The sequence below is a fragment of the Peromyscus californicus genome, unplaced genomic scaffold (assembly GCF_007827085.1).
Source record: "Peromyscus californicus insignis strain IS unplaced genomic scaffold, ASM782708v3 Scaffold_19__1_contigs__length_69161282, whole genome shotgun sequence".
In the NCBI taxonomy this organism is placed as follows: domain Eukaryota; kingdom Metazoa; phylum Chordata; class Mammalia; order Rodentia; family Cricetidae; genus Peromyscus; species Peromyscus californicus.
In genome coordinates this window covers 11007875-11030272 of record NW_026294491.1, presented here as the reverse complement: position 1 = coordinate 11030272, position 22398 = coordinate 11007875, and the positions used below count along the sequence as shown (strand labels likewise).

The 22398-nt window shown below is 44.4% G+C and overlaps 1 protein-coding gene across 5 annotated transcripts in view; it reads right to left on the bottom strand.

Annotated features, from left to right (window-relative positions):
* Positions 1-14181, bottom strand: part of Dip2a (disco interacting protein 2 homolog A) — an 84314-nt gene extending 70133 nt beyond the window's left edge. For 4 of the 5 annotated variants that reach the window (XM_052744646.1, XM_052744647.1, XM_052744649.1 and 1 more), the window contains exon 1: positions 13964-14180. In XM_052744646.1, coding sequence (XP_052600606.1) covers positions 13964-14054 — 91 coding nt within the window. In that variant the 5' untranslated portion in view covers positions 14055-14180. Of the gene's footprint in view, positions 1-13963 lie in introns of all 5 variants that reach the window. The other variant, XM_052744650.1, reaches the window with a different exon arrangement.
* Between the last annotated feature and the right edge of the window lie 8217 nt (positions 14182-22398).

The following is a 22398-nucleotide window of genomic DNA, read 5'->3' as shown; positions in this document are numbered from 1 at the left end:
TTTCTGGTGGTTGCAGGGCAGGTAGCTGCTCTTCCAGACTTCCAGGTAGGGACAACATGAAACTTCAGCTGGTCGCCACTTAAATATTCTTAGAATCCCAAAGTCTGTTAAGGCACTAACTCACCAACATATTTCGAGAAAGTTGTCGCCAAAAGCATTGAATTACTTTACAAAGGTAGGTAGTAAATGTTGTGGGTAATAGCAAATAACTGGACAGCCTAACTGTCTATCAGAAAAAGAAATCAATATCCTGTCATACATCTTTACTACAGAATCTGTTGGTTATGAAAAACATCCTGGTACTTGCCATACTGAGGATGGATATCACATGATTCATGACTGCCTACCAAGTAAAAGAGCAAGCTGAATAACAATATAGAATGGGCCTGCTCCAAAAAAAGTAAGCATATATGTATGTGTTTACATACATACATATACATATTATGGAGTCCTACCTGTTCCATGTGGCTGTGCCATGGTGTGTGCATGGGACCAATGTCCATCATGTTAGGCATATGAAAATAATGGCAGCCGGTTGCATATGAAAACAGAATACAGATGATCACTGACATAACATACACACACACACACACACACACACACACACACACACACACACACACACGATGTGAATTATGCGCCATGTGTAGAGAATATTGCAGAGAAGAACAACACATTAATCCTGCTTATTTGGCTTCAGACAGAGTGTGAGACAGATTTCTATTTTTATTTCATACACTTCTGAACTCCTTAATTTTTAGCATATATCCTCATGCCCTTTTGTATGTAAGAATGTATGGCAGATGATTTGGCAATGCTTTGGTTACACAGATGTTATTGAAGAAAACTAGATAAATTCTATGTATTATTTCTGAGAAGCTTCTTATGAACCTAAATTTCTTTCAAAATAAAAAGTTAAAAATTATTTGTGGAAAACTGTATGGAATTATCATTCTTTCTTTTTAAAATTTACTTTGACTTTATGCGTATGAATGCTTGCCTGCATGTATGTATGTGAGCTATGTGTGTGCTTGATGCCTGCAGAAGCCAGAGTAGGGCACTGCATCCCCTGGAACTAGTTAAGGACATTCATGAGTCACCATGTGGGTGCTGGGAACCAAATCCAGACCTTCGGTAACAGCGGCCAGCAAGTGTGCTTAGCCACTGAGCCACCCACTCAGCCCCATGTTTCTTCTTTCCTTTTAAAACTATACTTGCCCTATGGTATAGAAGATTTATTTTCCAGAAGATGCTTAAATTATAAATGCAACTTCTTTAGTAGCTATGGGACTAGTCAAGTTATGTGCTTCATTTCACGGAGTCTGAGCAGTTATTGGTTATCAGAAATTGATTCATTTTACCAAAGCTATTGAACGTACACGGAGTTCTTTAGCATAAAGAACCTCCGCAGCAACATGGCCTCTTTCATTCCGATTTTGGTAATTGGTGTCTTTGGTATATACACCATAGAAAACAACTCATCAATAAAAAGGAATGAATTACAGACAGCTAAAAAAAAATAGATGGATAAATCTCTAAGATATTATACCAAATGAAAGAAGCTATTTTAAAAAAGACGTGTCTTTGTGACACTAAAAAAAATGATAAGGAGAAAACATTCATAGTGGCAGGTTTTTGGGGTTGGGGGATGGGGTTGTAAAAGGGTGGCCTGAGGGCTGTTTCTAAATACAATGTTCTAAATATAAAATTATAGGACACAGAAACAGAAATCACCTTACCGCACAGTTTAAGTTATTTATGGTCAACACTAAAAAGTGAATATTAAGTATGCTTCTGAAGCACTTGCAGATCTAGCTCATCCATTTTTAATGAAAAGACTTTGTACACGTTAAGTTTAACAAGCATCTTCTTTTATCTCAAAGTTTTTAAAGACATGGAAAACATATTCACCAAATGAATATTCACACAGGGGATTCCACTTATGGTAATAGCGGAATTATTGCCATCTGCCCCCTCCCAAAAAAAACCCTCCCTCATTTAAACAACTAGGAAGACTGCATTTCTGCATTTTTTTAAAAATCTGATGACATAAAACTAGAAAAGAAGTGAAGAGTCAGAGGCTAATTTTCTGCTGTAAGAGTCTGTCACAGAAAAGAAGAAAGCAGGTCACTGGGCCAGGCAGAACTGTAACAGAGGCACACAGTGCTCTGAGCTCACCAAAGAAAAGGAGCCCTGGGAAGTACACAGGTCATCTGGGAAGTAACGTATACTTCAACATGAATGGAAAACAGAGGACCCAAGCCAGCAAAATGGTTCAGTGGGGGAAGGCACTTGCCATCAAGCCTGGTGACCTGAATTTGATCCCTGGAATTCACATAGTGGATGAAGACCTCTACAAGTTATCCCCCTGAGCCACACATACATGCAACACACACACACACACACACACATACACACACACACACACACACACACACACACACACACACACACACACACAGATATATAGAAACAAATATAACTTTCTGAAAAAAAGAAAACAAAGGTGCTTCCACAGGTCCGGTGCCAGCTTTACCCCACTTTATCCACGAACAGATAATGAGATCTTGGCCTGCATGTGCTCACCCACCTGCCATGGCAAAAGTAAACCTGCTATGGAGAGAACATGACATTGACTAGTCGTAAAAATTCGTACCACAGGTACAAGGTCTAGCATTTGCCTAGAAATGACTAGGCATATGCAGCAGTATGAAACTGCAGCTAAAATACATGGAATTTAGAAATAACCATGATCAGCATGTTTTATGAATTAATTAAAAAGCAGGATAATGAATGTAAATACACAAGATCTCCTGGAACTGGAGTTATTGATGGTTGTATGCAGCCATGTGAATGCTGGGAACTGAACCTGGATCTTCTGCAAACACAGTAAGTGCTCTTAACCTCTGAGCCATCTCTCCACCTAAAATCATAATTTCAAACATTTATTTATTTATTAGGTATGTGTGTACATGACATGCACATGCAGGCCAATTCTCTGACCTTTCCTTCCACATGCGAACTCAAGACATCAGGTGGCAAGCACCTCTATCCAATAACCATCTTGCTGACCCCTAAGCAACTCTATAATTAATGGTTTATATCATCTTCACATTTCTATCTTCAACCTATACAGTAAAAGTGAGGCTTTGAGAAAAACCCAGGGTGCCATAGTCCTTCTTCCTCCAATGATGTGTCCACAGTTGACGTCTCTACTTCATGCCAACAGCTGTCACGTGGGCCTGGCCCATGATAGTAAGTTCAGTTCCCTCTCTTCCTGAGCCCATCTGTCTCAGAATGTCTGTGCTGCTGGGTGCTCTCTCTAGCCCACTCTGAGTGGACTGTGGGAAAATACTGGGACCTTCTATGTGTTCCAAAATACACTCAGGGAGCTAGATGTTGGAGGGTGTACCTGCCAAGTCCCAGCTACACTGTAGGATGAAGCGCTGTCCTGATGAGAGAAGGAAACACAGCAACGACACACGACTGCTGCTCACTGAGGATACGCTGCAGGAACGGGGTGCCAGGCAACAGGCACAAGGGGGATCTAGTCCCTCATGCGGTTTCCGTGAGGATGCTTCATTTGGCTCGACACCCCAGTAGATCAGCAACCCTATCCCTCAGTCTCTTTTCAAGCTTCTAAGACCTAGGTGAGGTTCACCTCTCTCTATAGAACCGAAGTTTGACCTTCAGGATAAAGAGGAGCAACAGAAGCCCTCAGAGTGCACAGCCCGATCCACACTCTACCACCTGGGCTGATGGCCTGGCCTGGACAGACAACAGGGTTCTCCTGAAAGAGATGGGCCCCTGAAACAAGGCATTCCTTCTTCTCTGCCAGCAAGGGCCTGATGCGAGAAACCAAGGCCATCGACAGTCCCGGCCAACACCATCAGAACAGTACCACAAGTCTCTTCCAAGTCCAAGTGCTGCTATGTGGGGAAGATAAACATGGGTGCTACTAAAGAAAAGGGAGAAAAGAGGGTGCTACAAGTCACACGGGGAGACTCGCAAGCTGAATGGTGGCTAGACGGTCTCAACCCTACTAGTCACTCTTCAGTAGAAAGTTTTGTAACTGGCATACGGGAGCAAACACCTTCAAAACCACCAACCACAAGTGACATAACAGGAGGATGGCAAATTCTTAACCTTACTGGCTTGTTGTACACAAAGGACATTCAACTAACATATACTGGAGACAGTAACCGACGTACTCTCAATACAGCAAAACCATCAAGTTGACTAGGTGTGTCAGCCTTAACCTAACCCTGACTCTTGACCTCCAGCCTCCTCCTGCTTGGCCAGTCTCATCATGGGAATAGGGCTTCTTCGACAGAAAGAAGCACTTACTAAAGGAAAACCCTCCTCTGCTACTCCCCTCCTCTTAAAGTAAATGCCAGCCCTGAGAAGGTTAGAGGGACTGTAGAGAGCTTCCGGCCCTCCCTGTCTTCCTGTGCTCCATGAACATGGTCCTCCTATGGAACAGGCCTCGCCTACACAGGGACTCCCCATCTGCAGAGTCCTAAACGAAAACTCCTCATGGTTTCTCATTTTCGTTTAAACATCACTCTTAAATGCCTTTCTTGTTTAGCCTCAAGGAAACTGAGACCTGCTGATCCTAAACAGACACATTCACCCTCACCCAACTGTTCTCCATTATCTCTCTTAACACTTATCATGACCTAAAACCTCCATTCCCTTTTATTAATATCACTGTCCCTCAAAAGGCACATCCATGTCAGGGCCCATCCCTCAGCACACAGTTCACATCAACAGTGAATGAAACACCCGTCTGTGGCTCAAACCTCTCCTTAGAATTCCGACGGGCACATTATAATTCACAACATTTCCCCCAGGGTTCTGTTCAGACAGGTCCTTTCTTGAAACGCTCATGTCTTCACATACATTTACCCTCAAATTCTGCCATCTGCGACTCTCCCCATCCATCTCATGATTATATATGCAGCATTGCAAGTCAAAAAGCCTAGGACTCGAGTCTTCATTTCTCACTCTCTGACTCTGCACCCCCAACTCCACCATAAGAAGTCACTGAAGGTCCGAATCTGCCTGCCTCCTCTGCAGCCACTACTCAATCCAAGCAGCCACCCTCATCTGGGAACACCACTTCCCAGCTGGTTTTTCTCGTTTTACTTTTGCAAATGAGGCCAGGTGTGGTGACACACACCTTTAATCCCAGAGGCAGAGACAGGTCAATCTCCCTGAACTGGAGGCCAGTCTGTTCTAGATAGTGAATTTCAGGCCAGCCAGGGCTACACAGTGAGACCTATCCTGTCTAAAACAAACAAACAAACAAACAAACAAATAAATAAATAAATAAAAAGAGGAAAAGGAAGAAGATAATTATATGAAATTACTGGATGGGTGTTCAACAGTTGTCACTGGTTTTCAGACAAATTTTTTTTATTTTTCTTATTTCTTGAGGATCATACGTGTATACAATGAATTATAACCATACTCCCCCCAATCTCCACTCCAACTTCATTTTTTTTAATAACCCAATAAGTTCAATTGCTGTTGCCTTGGTGTACACTGGTATGGAGTCACCAACGGGATCATAGGAATCCTATCAGTACACATCATCAAAAAGAATGACGTTTCTCCCCTAGAAACTTCCAACAGCCTTCAGGAGGGGGTGTGGCCTGGAGATCACCTACCCCCTCTATGCCAGAATTCTGACTGGCAGGACTTGCACGGTTCATGAGTGCCATGGCCATGTCCAGAGGACAGCACTGCAAAGCACTCCCCCTCATCTTTTAGTTCCTAAACTCTTTCTGCCTCCTCAAGCCTTATGGGAGAAGGTGGGGGTGGGGGTTGTGCTGTGGACGTCCCATTTAGTGTGGGGAACTCAGTCTTCTATTCTCAGTACTCTGACAGCTATACATCTCTCCACTGACTGCTCCCCACGACAAAAAGAAGCTTCTCTGACCAGCTAAGAGCAGTGGATCTATGGCTATAAACATGAATATTGAGAGGACTTTAAGAGTATGACCACTTGGCCGGACAGTGGTGGCGCACGCCTTCAATCCCAGCACTCGGGAGGCAGAGCCAGGCGGATCTCTGTGAGTTCGAGGCCAGCCTGGGCTACCAAGTGAGTCCCAGGAAAGGCGCAAAGCTACACAGAGAAACCCTGTCTCGAAAAACCAAAAAAAAAAAAAAAAAAAAAAAAAGAGTATGACCACTTAGCAAATTAACAATAACAGGTTGGTTCTACAAGGACCTGTGACCTCATCAGCCATGGGCTTTTGATCAGGATTACAGTCCCAAGCGAGGAATCTCATCCTGTGGAATACACTCCAAATCCAACTGTTACTCTATACCAATCATGCCACTATTACACCAACAGACACATCTTGACTGGCCAGTTGGTGTTGCAAGGTCCAGCACTGGGTAAGACCACTGGTGTCTCTTTCCTCCTCGGCAGGCTGCATAGGACCTTCTGGAACTACGAAAGCCAGTCAGTAGGGAGAAAGTTCCCTGGTCAGTTTGAAATTGACTTCTCTATGTCCTACAACCAAAGTATAGAGTGTCTTCAGCAATGTGATCTTACCATGTAGTTACAATGGGCAACCAAGGACAATGGAAATAACCTGTGCCATTTTGGAGACCTCTGTGACGTTCTTGATCAATAACTAGTGGGGAGGTATCCTGTGCCTTACACCATGATTTCATTTAATAATCCACGTATTTGGGAATTAATGCTGTCCACACATGTAGGGAAATTCTATTCAAACTTTTTTAAGAGCTGTATTTTGAAATTAACTTACTAACTAATGGGTTCCCAGAGGGTTTTTCATACATCTTTAGTTTTGGTTAACCCACCCACTGCTCCTCTCCTTCATCCACCCACCCTGATCCCCACTTCATCTTTTAACCAATGTTCTCTCCTCTTCTTTCATTGCTTGGATTCTACTAGCTTCCCAACTATTTTTTTTAATTGAAGTATTAGACAGTAGGCTTCCACATGAACTTTTATACATACTTCCTCTGGATTAGCCCTCCCTTCTGCTCCCTGGTTTCCCCCATATTCCCACACCCATCCTTGCTTAATTAAGCCTTTCCACACCCAGTATTCCACCTCTCTACTTCAATTTTACCTATAACCTATTATCCTCCCTCCCTTAAAGTGTACCTTCTCCAGAAGATGCTTTCTAGTCTCTTGGCTTCCAATCGTGCACCAAGTTAAAGATTTGAAGCTAGGACCGTATATGAGAGAGAACACACGGCATTTGTTTTTCTGGAACTGAGTTACCACCTCACTCTATATAATTCTTTTCAAGTTTCATCCATTTATCTGCAAATTGTGTTATTTTACTTCTCCTTACACCTGAGTAATATGCCATTGTGTGGTATGTACCACATTTTTCTGGAACTGAACATTTAAGTTGGTTCCATTTCCTAACTGTTGTGAATAGAGCAGCAGTGAACATGGATGAGCACGGATCTCTGGAGCAGGCATAAAACCCACTGGGGTGCATGCCCAGGAGTGGTATAGCTGGGTTATATGACAATAAACCTACACATTGATTTTCAAAATGGCTGTACTAGCTTACATCCCATCACAATTGTATAAGGGTGTGGTCCCCCACCCCGCCCCGCCCCACCCACACTGGCATTTACTGTCACTCGTGTTTCTGATGATGGCCATTCTGACTGGGGTGAGATGACGGGATCGTAACGTAGTTTTAATTTTCATTTCCAAATGTCTAAAGATGCTGAATGCTTAAGTGTCACCTAGACATTTGCGTTTCTTCTCGTGAGAATCCTCTGTTCAGTTCCAGCCCTTTTTTAAAATTGGTTGCTTATATTCTTAATGTTTAGCTTTTTTTTTTTTTTTTTTTTTTTTTTTGGTTTTTCGAGACAGGGTTTCTCTGTGTAGCTTTGCGCCTTTCCTGGATCTCGCGCTGTAGACCAGGCTGGCCTCGAACTCACAGAGATCCGCCTGCCTCTGCCTCCCGAGTGCTGGGATTAAAGGCGTGCGCCACCACTGCCCGGCAATGTTTAGCTTTTTAAATTCTAGACACAGCTCCTCTGTGGAATGGACAGCGGGCAAAGGTTTCCTTCCATTCTGTGGGCTGCCTCCTCTTTCACTTCGCAGTTGTTTCATCTGTGCTTTAGGAGGTCCCATTTTGTTGACTGTTGGTCTTATTTTCTGTGCTACTGGAGTAGCCCAGTAGCTTTTACTCAGAGAGCCCCAACCTGTGCCTCTAAGTTAAAGTGTACTCCCTATTCCCCCACAACAATTTTGCAGTATCAGATTTTTTTAAAAAAAAAAAAAAACCTTTTTTTATTTGTATTTTATGTACATTGGTATTTTGCCTGCATCTATGTCTGTGTGAAGGTGTTGGATCCCCTGGAACAGGAGTTACAGACAGTTGTGAGCTGCCATGTGGTTGCTGGGAATTGAACCTAGGTCCTCTGGAAGAGCAGCTAGTGCTCTTAACCACTAAGCCATCTCTCCAGCCTCGACAGTATCAGAACTTATGTTGAGGTCCTTGATCCATGTGGAGTTCAGTTTTGTGTAGGATAAGGATCTAGTTTCATTTGTCTGCATTTTAAAATGCAGACTTCCTATAGCATTCTTTTCATTCAGGGTTGCTTTGGCTATCTTTGTTCTTTTGTGCCTCCATATAAGTGCTGGAACTTTTTTCTATGTCTGTGAAGAACAGCGTAGGAATTTTTATTAGAATTGCATTGAGGTTGTAGATTACTTTTGGTAGGATAGTCGTTTTCACAATATTCCTTCTTCCAATCCATAAGCATAGGCTGTCTTTCCATTTTCTAGTGTTTTTCTTACTTTTTTTTTTCTTTAGCATCTCCAATTTTTCATTGTAGAGGTCTTCTGTTTCATTGGCCAGATTTATTCCTGGGTACCTCATTGTGTGTGTATGTGTGTGTGTGTGTGTGTGTGTGTGTGTGTGTGTGTGTGTCCTGTGGATAGGTTTGCTCCCCTGATCCCAGTCTTTCATTGGTTTATGGGAGGGTGACTGATGTTCGTATGTTGATTTTGCACTCTGACACTTTATGTCTTTATGAGCACTTAAGGGTTTCTTGGTGGAGTCATTTTGGGTTTCTTACATAAAGAACCATTTCTTCTGAAAAAGGAGGATAATCAACTTCTTCTTTTCCTACTTCTATCCCTTATAATATTGCCTAGCCACACTTCAAGCACTGTATTGAAGAGAAGTGGAGAGAGCAGGCACTCTTGCCTTGTTCTTGATCTTAGCAGGAATGCTTTGAGTTTTTGTCCATTTAGTGTGATGTCTGCTGTGGACTTGCCGCATACAAACTTCATTACACTGAAGTAGGACCCCTCCATCCACAGGCTCTCCCTGACTTTCATCAGGAAGAATTGTTGGATTTTTTTTTAAGTTTTTTTTTTCTGCATCTATGGAGATGATTATGTGATCTCTGTCTTTTAGTCCATTAATGTGTTGAATTACATTTATTGATTCATGTACACTGAACTATCTCTTCAATGCTAGAATAAAGCAAATTTAGTCACAATAAATGATCTTTTTGATGTGAAGTTGAATTTCATTTTTGAGAATTTTATTGAGGATTTTTTATCTTTTTGCGTCAGGGAGGTGGGTCTGTAATTTTCTTGATTGGGTGATGGCTTTACATGGTTTTGGTATCAAAGTAATACTAACTGTATAAGAGTTTGGAAGCAGGTTGGAGAGATGGCTCAGCGGTTAAGAGCACTGGCTGCTCTTCCAGAGGACCCGGGTTTAATTCCCAGCACTCATATCATATGGCAGCTCACAACTGTCTACAACTCCTGTTCCAGAGGATCTGATGCCCTCATACAGACATACCTGCATCAAAACATCAATGTACATAAAATACGAATAATTTTAAAAAAAAGAGTTTGGACGCTTCCCTTCCTTTTCTACTTTATAGAATAACCTGAGTAGTGTTGCTATCAGTTCTTTAAAGTTCTGGTAGAGTTCTGCAGCAAATCCATCTGGTCTTGGGCTTTATTCAGTTGGGAGACTTTTTATTACTTTTTCAGCCTCATTGGTAGCTAAACATCTGCTCACTATAAGGCTCCATTTACCCCATTCCACTTGTAACCTAACTAACCCACCTACTTGGGATGTCTCTCTTGTCACCCAAGCTGTCTACCAGTTTTACAGTAACTTCCCATAGCCCCTTCTTCTCTCTACCAAATAAGAGAAGGCAAAAAAAAAAAAAAAAATGAAACAAAACAAAACCATGCCTTTCTTTAGGACAGTGGCTAAAGTGTATATAATTGTTTTAGGAGAAATTTTTTCTGCTTTTTGTTCCACTGTTTCTTGGTTACTCTTTTTTTTTTAATTTATGAGTGTCTTGCCTTCATGTATGTGTGTGCACCACATGTGTGCCTGGTGCTTTGCGAAGGTCAGACGAGAGTGTTAGATCCCCTGAAACTGAAGTTACAGGACAGTTGTGAGACAGCAGGTAGGTGCTGGAAAATGAACCAGGGTCCTCTGCAAGAGCAACAAGTGCTCTGAACTGCTGCTGACCCATTTTTTGCGGTTGCTGCTGCTGCTGCTGCTGCTGCTGTGACAAATAGCTAAAGCAACTTAAAAGGAGTTAGGATTTATTTTAAGAAGTTCAAGTTTCAGGGCTGACAAGATGGTTCAGCAGGTAAAAGTGCCTTCCAACCAAGCCTGACGGTCTGAGTTCAGCCCCTGAAACCCATGGCGGCATGAAGAGAACTGGCTCCCAAGGGGCAGAGCATGGCATGTGTATATTCATCCCCCACCCCCACCCCCCCCACACACACACAACATTCACAAACATATATATGCACATAACAATAATCTTGAATGCAGAAGGGAAACTTTTGCAGGGGGAGGAGGAGGAGGAGCAAGAAAATAGATGTGCCTTATTATGTTTTGGGGACTCCAAAGCAGCAATTCAGTATACCTGCCCTATAAGAGGAATTCGGCATCGTTTAAGACGAGAACCTTCTCTGAGGGCCAACCCCAAGCAGAACGGTAGATGATAAGAACCAGTGATAATGTTGGAGAATGAGGCCATGTTTTGTGACTAAAAGACAGAGAATTGCTTCTATCTAGTCACTGATGATATACAGTTGAGGAGGGACACACAGGATTTTCCAGATTATCCAGGTGACACTATTCCCTGTTTGTGTGGCTGAGGGAGAAACACAGGCTTTATGGACTGTCCAGGTACTGTTTCTCATTACTGCTTCCCACCAAGGCAGCACTGTGTCTGTCTGTATTGAGTTCTTCCCATCCCCTCCAATGTACCCAGCAAGGACACATGCAAGTAAGTATTAAGGAATTTCTCACATAGACAAATGTGAGAATTATGAAACTGACATTACTCCATTCAAAACCAGAAGTCTATCTCTCTGCCCTGAATATGGGAAAAAGGAAGCCCCAGGGCAGATAGATTCCCATTCCTACAACCTCTGGTTGAACAAAATGTAAAAATAATGGCAAATGTGAAATACATATGTGCACACACACACACACACACACACACACACACACACACACACACGAGATTTGAAAGGAGAAGGGGACTAAGTGAAGAAAACAAGTTAGGAGCAGGAATAAGAGAGGCCACAAAGAAAGACAAGTGTTGTTTAAGTTTTCTCTTATATGTGGACTCCAGATCTAATTCTCTACATATACATATTTATGTGGCACTGGATGCAGAAGGGGAAGAGAAAAGGAAACAGAAGTTGGGGGGACAAAAGAGAATAACGGGGTGAATATAAGCAAAGTATAACAAATATGTATGAAAAGGTCACAATCAAACTATTTCATATGCCAAAAAAGTTAAAGTTAGAAAAATAATGAAATACACCAGTTTTTGGACTATGACTCATTAACAACACATTCCTTTAAATAAATAAAACACCTTCAGTTTCAAAATACTTTCATACGTTGAGTAAATCTTTACAAGAACCTTGAAATGTCAATAAAACGTTCACCTCCTTTTTACAGCTGGCCAAACCCAAGTTCAGACATGTTATAAATCACTGACTTGCCAGATGCCACCAGCTTCTATGTGAAAACCCCAAAAGTCTGCTTAAAACAGTCTCTATCAACAACCACAAACTATACAATCCAATATTACAGTGTGGAAGGGAGCTCTCTGTGAGCAGGGCAAGTGTGACTCTGCCAAGATAATCACTAACCTATCTGGCAAAATGAAATGTGCCAGTCTTGGGGGTGGGGGGTGGCTGTGACTATACCAACTCTGGGGGCTGCCAGTGCACTTTGCAATCTCCTTCTATGAACACTCCATTGTCTGCCTCCTTTCTCCACTTAAGCTACTTCCTTTTTCAAATTCTCTCCAGGGCACACAATCTTATACCCTTAACTTACATATATACCCTTATATATGTCTAAAATAGCAACAATATAAGTAGATTGAATTGACTTAATAGATATTTCCTCAGCTGATATAGTCGGGTTCTGTCACAAGTTATGAAGTTTTTACTTTGAGGAAATAATTTAGTTCACTGTCAACTCCTAGCAAGCACTCAAACACATAACCCCATGGAATTGAAATAAAAGATACTCTGGAGCAGAAATTAGGAGCAATCTGCAAAAACACATTTGACATGTGAAAGCCAAACTACAACTATGTGATTTTCCCAGAGGAGCCATATCAAATCCAGTACAATAGATTTTTTTTTTTCTTCCAGAAACATTCCTAACCACACCTCCAAGGAGAATCAAGAATTCTCAAAGTGGGGCTGGAGAGATGGTTCGGTGGTTAAGGGCACTGGCCGTTCTTCCAGAGGACCTGGGGTTCAATTCCTAGCACCCACACGGATCTGACACCCTCTTCTAGCTTCACCAGGCATGCATGTGATGTCCAGACAAACATACAGAGAAAATACCCATAGAAAGGTGGGAGGGGGGAGGAAAGGGAGGAGGGAGAGGGGGAAGGTAGGTCAAAAATTCACTAAACCAACTTCAGCAAAGCAGACCAATCTAAAGTTAAAGAACAATATTATGGAAAAAACAGATTCTAAAAGGTCAAAATGCATTTAAGTCTCAAAAGCAGAGTTAAGAATCATGCATTTCCTCCATGGCTTGGGAGGGGGGGGCAGTTTATGGAGAACTTAACTCTTTTCCCAGGCCTCCTGAGAGGTATAGCATCCAAATCGAGGGTGCCACTCACCAACTCTGAAGCTGTCTTATCGCCCTATTCCGTGTTTAACAACCACTTATTTGACTTACTAACTTTTAAATTTTTCATGTAGAGGGCTGATGAGGTGGCTCGGCGGGCACTTCCCCTCTAATCTGACAACCTGACTTTATTCCCGGAACCCATACGGTGGGAAGAGAGAACCAGCTCTGTGCAAACTGACCTCGGACCTCCCTACACCGTGGCCCTTGCTTGCCCCCTAAAGTGTAAAATAAATATCAAAATTCCATAAAGGAACGAACCTCCTCTTCAGGGCTAACGCGTTTTACATCTGCTATCCTAACGCACTTTAGCCTCATAATCCACAGAGCGAGTGTTCTTATAGCCTCGTTTTATAGATGAGGAAACTGAGGCTCACGAGGCAGTCTGGAGTTCTAGGGGTGGGGCTGGGCTTCTGCATCCCCGGCTTCCTGCCTGGCCACAGGCTGCAAGGAAGACTCGGGAAGCACAGACCATGGCCTTGCCGCTTCGAAAGCACAGACCACAGCTTGGGCAGTAAGACGGCCTTTCGGAAGAGTCCGCCTAGGCCCACCTCCCAGTCCGTCCCTCCGGGTGTCCTTCGGAGGCCGGGCACCCGCCAGTCTGCAGAAGCTGGCGGGGGTGTCCAGCGAGCGGCCCACCGGCGCGAGTTCCCCCAGGCATGGGATGCCGAGGGAAGGCCGGCAGGGATCCCGCGTGAGGGTACCCTGCAGGTTCCCGGGGTGACGCTCCCGAAGAGGGGGGTCCCTGGGCGGGGGTCTCGGGCGAGGGTCCCCGCTGCTCTCACCTTCCGACAGCTCCAGCTCCAGCTCCGCCAGGCTCTCGAGCACCTCGGCGGGCAGCGGCGCCGCCTCCAGAGGGCATCCGCGGTCGGCCATGGCCGGTGGCTGAGACGTTCCCACCCCCCGGGGCCTGCAGACCCGCAGCGGCTGCCCGCAGCCGGCAGCAGGCGGGGCGCGGCCGGGGCTGCCTCTCGCAGACGCGGGCACGAGCGCGGGCGGCTCCGAGGCTGGAGCGCGCCGGAGACGCGCGTGCGCGGCTGAGGGGCGGGGCAACGCTGGCGCGGGTACGTCGGGCCGGGCCCCGCCCAGCAACTCTAAAAACTCGCTTCCATTGGCCAATAAGCCACGTCGGAGAAATAGGGAGCTTTACTCCTCTAGGGGGCGCCAGAGGAGCGGTGGGCGGGGGGGAGAGGGACAGAAGCGGCTCCGGATACGCGCGATCCCTACACTAAACTGATTTCAATGTCGCCCAGGGTGACCCTCCTGCTGGGTCTTCCTAAGGAATCCTGCTGGCACGCTTAACTCTATCGGCGTTCCTGCTATATGATGTCAGCAAACTCCTTCTGGCATTTTTCTCCTGTCTTAAAGTGTGTTTGCTTATGGCTTTTCACAATAACCCTGGAAGTACTCTGACATTGACCAAGAAGGATCTCCAGCAGTGTCTCAGACCTTGAGATGACCTTGGGACGTGGAAGCATAGGCATGACATGTTGGAACCTTAGTGGAATTTTTGAAAGAGCTGTGCCCAGAGCTGAGGGCATATATAAATGGTGCAAGGACAGACTGGTGCCCTCAGTGGGTATCATTCCAGTTCTTTGCCAGAGGTCCTACCCTGGTGCAGACCTCATCGCCTAAACGAGTAGGGTAGGAGAACAAAAGTCTGGTCTTTGAGTCCAAACTAAACGTCTCAAGAGCTGTACTTTTGTTACAAAGATCTAGCCAGATCCTTTAGTTCCCCCTCAGGTGGCAATTGCAAGTAGGTGAGTAGGCTCACTTCTGGTGGTAGCAGCGGGCCCTACAGTGTTGAAGATTTATGAGCCAGGCTGACAGACTTGGGGCTTCAAGCCCTGAGAACTGGAAACTTAAAAGCTCAAGGCTTCAAAGCCTGAGACGCGACTCTAGGTGCCCGGGTTTAGAGGTTAGATGCTCTGGGTTCCAATCGCCAGTGGCCAGCAGCTAATGAAATCATCATAGCAACAACAGAGGTCAGCACCAGCTGGAGTTAGAACTCACTAAACCTTGGGCTTTAGGACCCTTGGCCTTTACAGCTACTAGTGTTGTTACCAAGCCTTGAGTATGAAGACTGTCTTTACGGCTTGGCAGCTCCCAGAAACTCTCCCAGTCAGAGATGCCTGCTTTCCTCAATCCTGCCCCTCTCCCACTGCATACACACTTCTTTCCAGCACTCTTTGGCCACCCTCTTGCCACTTTCTACCATATCATCCAGCCCTCTCTACAGACATTAAAAATCCCAAGTAGGCAACAAAAAGACCATTTTGGAGGCTTTTACTGGACCTAATATTACATCATCAGGAAATGGCATAGGAAGGTATGGCCAGCTGACTAATCTGGTTATACAGCAGCCAGGATGTGTGGTATGCAAACGATAGACTATTTATTTACACCGATCACTGGCTCCTATAGGAACCAGCCACAAGCTTTGCATGAAAATTGGTCAATAGTTTCACATTTCTCCAATCACTGGTTTCTTCCTAAGGAAGTGCTCCTCTGTTGTCTTGAGTGAGTATAGCTGCTGAAGTTCATTGAAGCTTGTGAAAAGCAAGGGATTTGGCCTTTCGGAGCTGGTACAGACTGTCTGGAGCGGTTGTGATTAAGGTGAGTGGAGCAAGGCTTCCTAGATCAGGTATCCTGGAGTCAATTGCTCTAGATTATCTCACCGCTGGAGTATTTTCCTAGTGATCGTAATGTATGCAAAACAGCCAGACTTGAAGGGTTGCCAGCAGGTTGCTAGGGAGGGGGGCTGCCCAGTTGACAGTCCCTCACTCCAGGCTGCCAGGCATGAGGAAAAGATCTACTTATCCTTCAAAGACCTCAATTTTTACTCATTCATATAGAAACAAAAACTGTTTACAATAAAGACTTAAAAGTTCAACACAAAGATGGACATCGTAAACAGCATTTAACAATGTTTAAAGAATTTAAACAATGATTTTTTTTTTTAAGGCTTACTTTATGGGTAAGTGTTTTGCCTGCATGCATGTCTGTGCACCACATGCATGCAGTGCCCAAGGAGACCAGAGAGGGCGTGCGATGCTCTTCAAATGTAAGACTGTTCTTAGCCACCATATGGGTGTTAGGAACCAAACCTGGAACTTCTTCAAGAGCAGCAAGCACTCTTAACTGCTGAGGCATCTCTCCAGCCCCCCATTTATCCTATTTTTTAGTGTTTAGCCACTGCTTTAAGGCTCTGCAGAGAGTGGGGTCCCTCTGTCAGTCTTTCTCCACAGCTCCTCAACAGGCTGAACAAAATTTTGCCTAGAAAACGTGTACTTTGTTTACCCCTTCCGCTCCCAAACCTGTCTTCTTCTTTTCACGGGTGTTGATACCAGATAAATATCATAGATCCCAAACTCTAGCTCAGCATCCCTTTCTGGAGAGATCATGCCACTTCAGTTAAAGCCAGCAATGACATGGGTTTGAGGTGGACTCAGTCATCGGGATAGACAGATGTAAGGTGAACCAGTGAAACTGGAGACACAGCAGGCGAAATGTCAGGCATATACAGTGACTATAAGGAAGGTAATGGGATTCGTCAGTACCACTGGACCTCTTAATAAAAACAATGGGCAGCTGATAGCAAACAACAGGCAATTAAGAGCCAAAACCCTATGAAATTGCATGCCAAAACAAAAACCAACCAAACCAAACCAGTCTTTTTCAGCAGGATGATTAAAGGCCAAGAAGGAAATCCCTGAGTAACTCCAAACACAGACTGAAATGAAACAGTTCTCTAAAACCAAGTTTGGAACCTTGGTTGGGAAAAGCTGGGCCTGTGACACACAGGAAAACTCGTGGATATATTTTCAAAGATTTTGACCCCTTAAACTGCCTGGATACCTTTGTAGCCTGTCCGCAGACTCCTTTCCTAATTAAGCCTAGCACTCCTCCTCATACCTTTAGCCACGGTGATGATTAATTTCAATTATCAACTTGGCATGATCTGGAATCAACTGAGAGACACACCTCTGGATGACTCTATAGGGCATTTTCAGGAGAGGAAGATCTTGCTCCAGAGTGGGCTCCACCTTACAGTGGTGGCCCAGACAAGCTGTTGTTGCTGCTGCAGCCCTTCTCGTCCACCACTGACATCAGAACTAGGTCCTTCTTCCAAAGTGGACTAATGACCAGTGACCATCCTGGAATCCTCCAGCCCTTTAGCACCAGATCAGAACGCTGAGGCATCTAGCTTCACGGACTGAGCAGCTATTGGGTCTTGGTCTCTCTAGCATGCAGACAACCAGTTTGGATGCCCAAATAAGTGTACTGTATTGTATAAGCCATTCTAGTAAATCCTCTTTCAATATACCGTCTACTGGTTCTGTTCCTCTAGATAAACCTTCCTAATACCTACTAGATACTAGACACAGAATTATGATTACTTCTGAGCATAATTCAGATAAACATAATGAGATCAAAAAGGGCTCTGTAGTCCCACCTCTCCCTCCAAAAAGCTGTGCATTCAATCACTAGCTACTGGAAACTGAGCCAGCTCAACATGGTTTACCATACCAGAATTCTGGATGCCAGAAGTCTTAAGATGTAGGTGTTGGACAGGGTTAGTTCCATCTGAGCCTGCAAAGGCTAATCTGTCCCATAGCTATCTCCCAACCTCTAGTGGCTACTGCTAATATTTTATGTTTCTTGCCTTGTAGATGTTTTACCCCAATCTCTGCCCTCATGTCCACATGGTGATCTTATGTGGCCGTGTGTCCAACTGTCAGTAGACACCAGTCAATACTAAAATGAGAACACTCTCATTAGTTCATGTTAACTTGGTCATCTGCAAAGACCCAATTTCAAATAAGGTCATATTCATAGGCATTTGATATTAGGATTTAATTTAATTTAACCCCTTTGGTTGGGGTGGGGGTACAGTTCAACCCACAAATCATAATACACAGCCAACATGTGTATACTGGTAGAATCTGAGGACCGTATGAGGTTGTATAATGAGAATGTTTAATGAAGCAAGCTAGAATGTAAAACTGGGCAGTAGAGTTCATTGTCATATAAGGAATCGTCTAAGATGAACCTCAATACCCTGGCAATGAAACCCTTCACTTGTGAAGAACTTTACATTAGGATTGACCAGTCAGATGGGTAACATGGAGAAGGTGCTGAAAGCTAGTGATACACAGTTGTTTCAGAGATAAACCCTGCAAGAACTGAAAGGCTTGCTGTATCCTAACTGATCTTAGGGCTAGTGATCAGGGGTGTTCCGGGGCACCCCAAAGTAACAAATTTACTACACCTTGCACTCCCTGCCATCAGAAGGAGCAGGAGACACAGCCTGGCATTGCCTGTTAAATAGCCTGAGGACTTCCTAGAAACCTCCACTCAGGTGTAGCCAAGATCTTGACATGCCGCAGACAAGAACTTTAGGACAATTGGATAAGAGATGAATATAGAGGCGCTAGCTTGCTCTTTACAGCTGGGATACCAAAAGGGAGACAGCCCAAATCATATCTGTGTTAGAGAGCAACTACTGGGATCCAAACATTCGGAACTCGCAGGAAAAGTCAGGTAGTGAAGAGAAGAAAAACGAGGCTAAAGCAAGAGAAGATGCTCTCCAGTTTGACCTTTAATACAGAGAGGAAAAATCCACGATTCAGCAAAGCTCAGTGTATGAAACCCTGATAGGGAGTAGACTATCTGTGCTGCTTGAGTTGGGAGACATTGTCAGCAGGAAGTGAAAGACCATCTCACAGCCCAGCTTGGAAAACAAGGGGGCAGATGGGATTTGTCTGAGTGATGTGAAAGTAAAGGAATTGAGTACTGTAACTACGTATCCCTCCTAAAGACAGATTATGTATGAGAAAATAGAAATCCTGATGGTTTGGCTCACATAGGCTATTAGGGACACTTGGTTATCACTGGCTGAAGTCTCCATGAATGTCGGATTTTGTGAGATATTTAATTACACTGTGTTAATGATATGTCATTTTGATTGGTTTCAATAAAAAGCTAACTGACCAATAGCTAGGCAGGAGGTATAGCAGAGACTTCTGGACAGAGAGATGCCAGCCAGACGCAGAGGGAGCAAGACATGCAGGAGGAGAGGTAAAAGCCACAAGTCACGTGGCAACACGTAGATGACTAGAAATGGGTTATTTTGTTGTAAGAGCTAGTGGGACAAGCTTAAGCTATAGGCCAGGCTTTTATAATTAATAATAAGTCTCCGTGTCACTTTTTGTGAGGTGGTGGCTCAAAGAAAAATCTACCTACAATCAGAGACTGGAAGACAGTGGAGAAGGGACAGGCATTCAAAGGGAATGGAGAATGGGAGTGTGTGAGGCCCAGCTAGCTCACTGGGCCTTGAGGGGACAGTGTGGTGGTATTGTGTTCCCCAAAATATTGTGCACCCTAATAAACTTATCTGGGGTCAGAGAACAGAACAGCCACTAGATACAGAGGCTAAAAAATGGTGGCACTCACACCTTTAATCCTAGCCTTCTGGAGGCATGGAGGCATGGATCTCTGTGAGTTCAAGGCCACACTGGAAATAGCCAGGCATGGTGACTCACGCCTTTAATCCCAGGGAGTGACGACAGAAAGCAGAAAGGTATATAAGGTGTGAAAACCAGAAACTAGAAACATTTGGCTGGTTAAGCTTCAGGCTTTCAACTGAGAGCCATTGGGATGAGGACACAGAAGCTTCCAGTCTGAGGAAACAGGATCAGCTGAGGAACTGTGGAGGTGAGGAAGCTGTGGCTTGTTCTGTTTCTCTGATCTTCCAGCATTCACCCCAATAACTGGCCTCAGGTTTGATTTTATTAATAAGACTCTTTAAGATTCCTGCTACAGGACAGTGTTCACAGGAGAGGGGAAGTTGATTCAGTAGGCACCCCTGGACTGGTAAGGTACCTTAGTGCCCTTTTCGCACCCCAGGGTAGGCATGACCTCTATGAAGGAGATGCTCTCGTGGATCTGAGTGACTGAAACCAGCATATAAATCAATTCACAGAGAGCTAAAGCATTCAACAGAAGAACAGAAGCAAAGGGGTCTTATTTGGGTCACTCAAAGTCAAATATGACAAGATTTGTGTTGAGCTGGAATTTTTTGTTTGGTTTTTGTTTGTTTTTAAGACAGGGTCTATGTAGTTCTGGAGCTCACTCTGTAGACCAGTCAAACCTTGAACTCACAGAGATCTGCCTGCCTCTGTCTCCCAAATGCTGGGATTAAAGGTATATGCTGCCATGCCTGGCAAGCTGGAATTACTGTGGCAAGGACAGAGATGCAAAGCCAAATGCTATGCTAGTGAGCGCCTATAAGGCTTTACTGTGAGAACAATTCACGAACAGCATAAATGATTTTTTTAAAAAAAGGGCACAGGTAAAAAAGATTAAGCTCATATCATTGGTGGGCAGTTATCCTGGAGGAGGATAAACTTCATACTAAGCTGGGAGTGGGGAAGCATATATGCAGAGAGTAGACTATTTATCCAGCTTGAGGACCTCTCTCTCTCGGCAGTCCAGTGGGGTTGAGGGCGGCAGCAGCTTCAGGTGCAGCCATACCCTCCTGCTAAGCAGCTGCAGCTGGCTCCCCTGAGGGTGGGGAGGTGAAATGTAGCTCACAGCAGTGCCCCAGGATGAGAAGGTGTAGCATGAATCTTAAATGGTCTTTTAATAAAATCAAACCTGAGACCAGTTATTGGGTTGAATGCTGGAAGATCAGAGAAGCAGAATAAGCCACAGCTACCTCACCTTGCCAATTCCTCAGCTGATCCTGTTTCCTCAGACTGGATACCTCCAAGTCCTCATCCAGAATGAATCTCAGCTGAACTGGTACTGGAAAGCCTGAAAGTTTAACCAGCCAAATGCTGCTACTTTCTGGTTCTCATGCCTTATATATCTTTCTGCCTTCTGCCATCACTCCCTGGGATTAAAGGCTCACTTTCTGGGATTAAAGGCGTGAGTCACTATACCTGGCTGTTTCCAATGTGGCCTTGAACTCACAGAGATCCAGAGGGATTTCTGCCTCTGAATGCTAGGATTAAAGATGTGAGTGCCACCGTTTTCTAGCCTCTGTGTATCTAGTGGCTGTTGCATTCTCTGACCCCAGATAAGTTTATTAGGGTGCACAATATTTTGGGGAACACAATACCACCACAAGAAGGCAATGGTTTACAGAAAATTATGGATAATGGAGAGCTAAGTAAGGCAGTGCCTCCCATCCATGCCTTTGTCCCTACCACTGCTCTTCTGAGGAGACCACTGATACAAGCAATGTTATCTTTTCATGCTGTATTGGACTTTGCTAACAGTTTACTTCAGTAACCTCTTAACCACCAACTTGTGAGACCAGCTGGCACTTGCCTGGAATGGATAGCAGCGGCTCTTCATTACATAGATGATATAGTACTGGTTTCTGAATGTCTTACAGATTTGTAAGGGTATCTAAACAAACAGAAGTTAATGGATTTGGAAGATGCCATCTATACTCCTCCAGAAGCCACACAGTTGTTAAATAACAATCCCAGTTGCTGGGGATGAACCACTGATATATCCAGAGGCCCCTGGATAAAGGCTACCACCTCTGAAGCTGGCTGCCTAGCAGGCCTAGATTAGTAAATCCCTACTGTTGAAGACACCATATGCTTTGGTTGTAGTACATAGGGAAATCAAGCCAGGACTGTACTGGAAGGTACCCCTATGCTCAGCTGACTTTTAAATAGTGCTTGCAAGATACTATGCAGGCTGTCTTAGTTAGGGTTTCTATTGCTGTGAAGAGACACCATGACCACAGCAATTCTTATACAGGAAAACATTTAACTGAGGTGGCAGCTTACAGTTTCAGAGGTTTAGTCCGTCATCATTATGGCAGGGAGCATGGCAGTGTGTACGCAGACATGGTGCTGGAGGAGCTGCTACATGCTGATATGCAGGCAACAGGAAGTAGACCATGACACTGGGCTGTATCTTGAGAACAGGAGACCTCAAAGCCTGCCCCCACAGTGACACACTTCCTCCTAATAGCTCTACTCCCTATGAATTATAGGGGGCAGTTACATTCAAACTACCACACAGTCTGCTGAGGTAGAACTATCGTAAATGGCAGGCTTACAACTACTGGGTTGTATGTACTGTACACTACACTACCAACATGCCAGGAAAGATTGGAGTGCTGAGGAAATGGTGGCACACCAGTTATAGGTACAACAAACAACTTTCTGATTGGATTAAAGCATTCTCCAAAGGA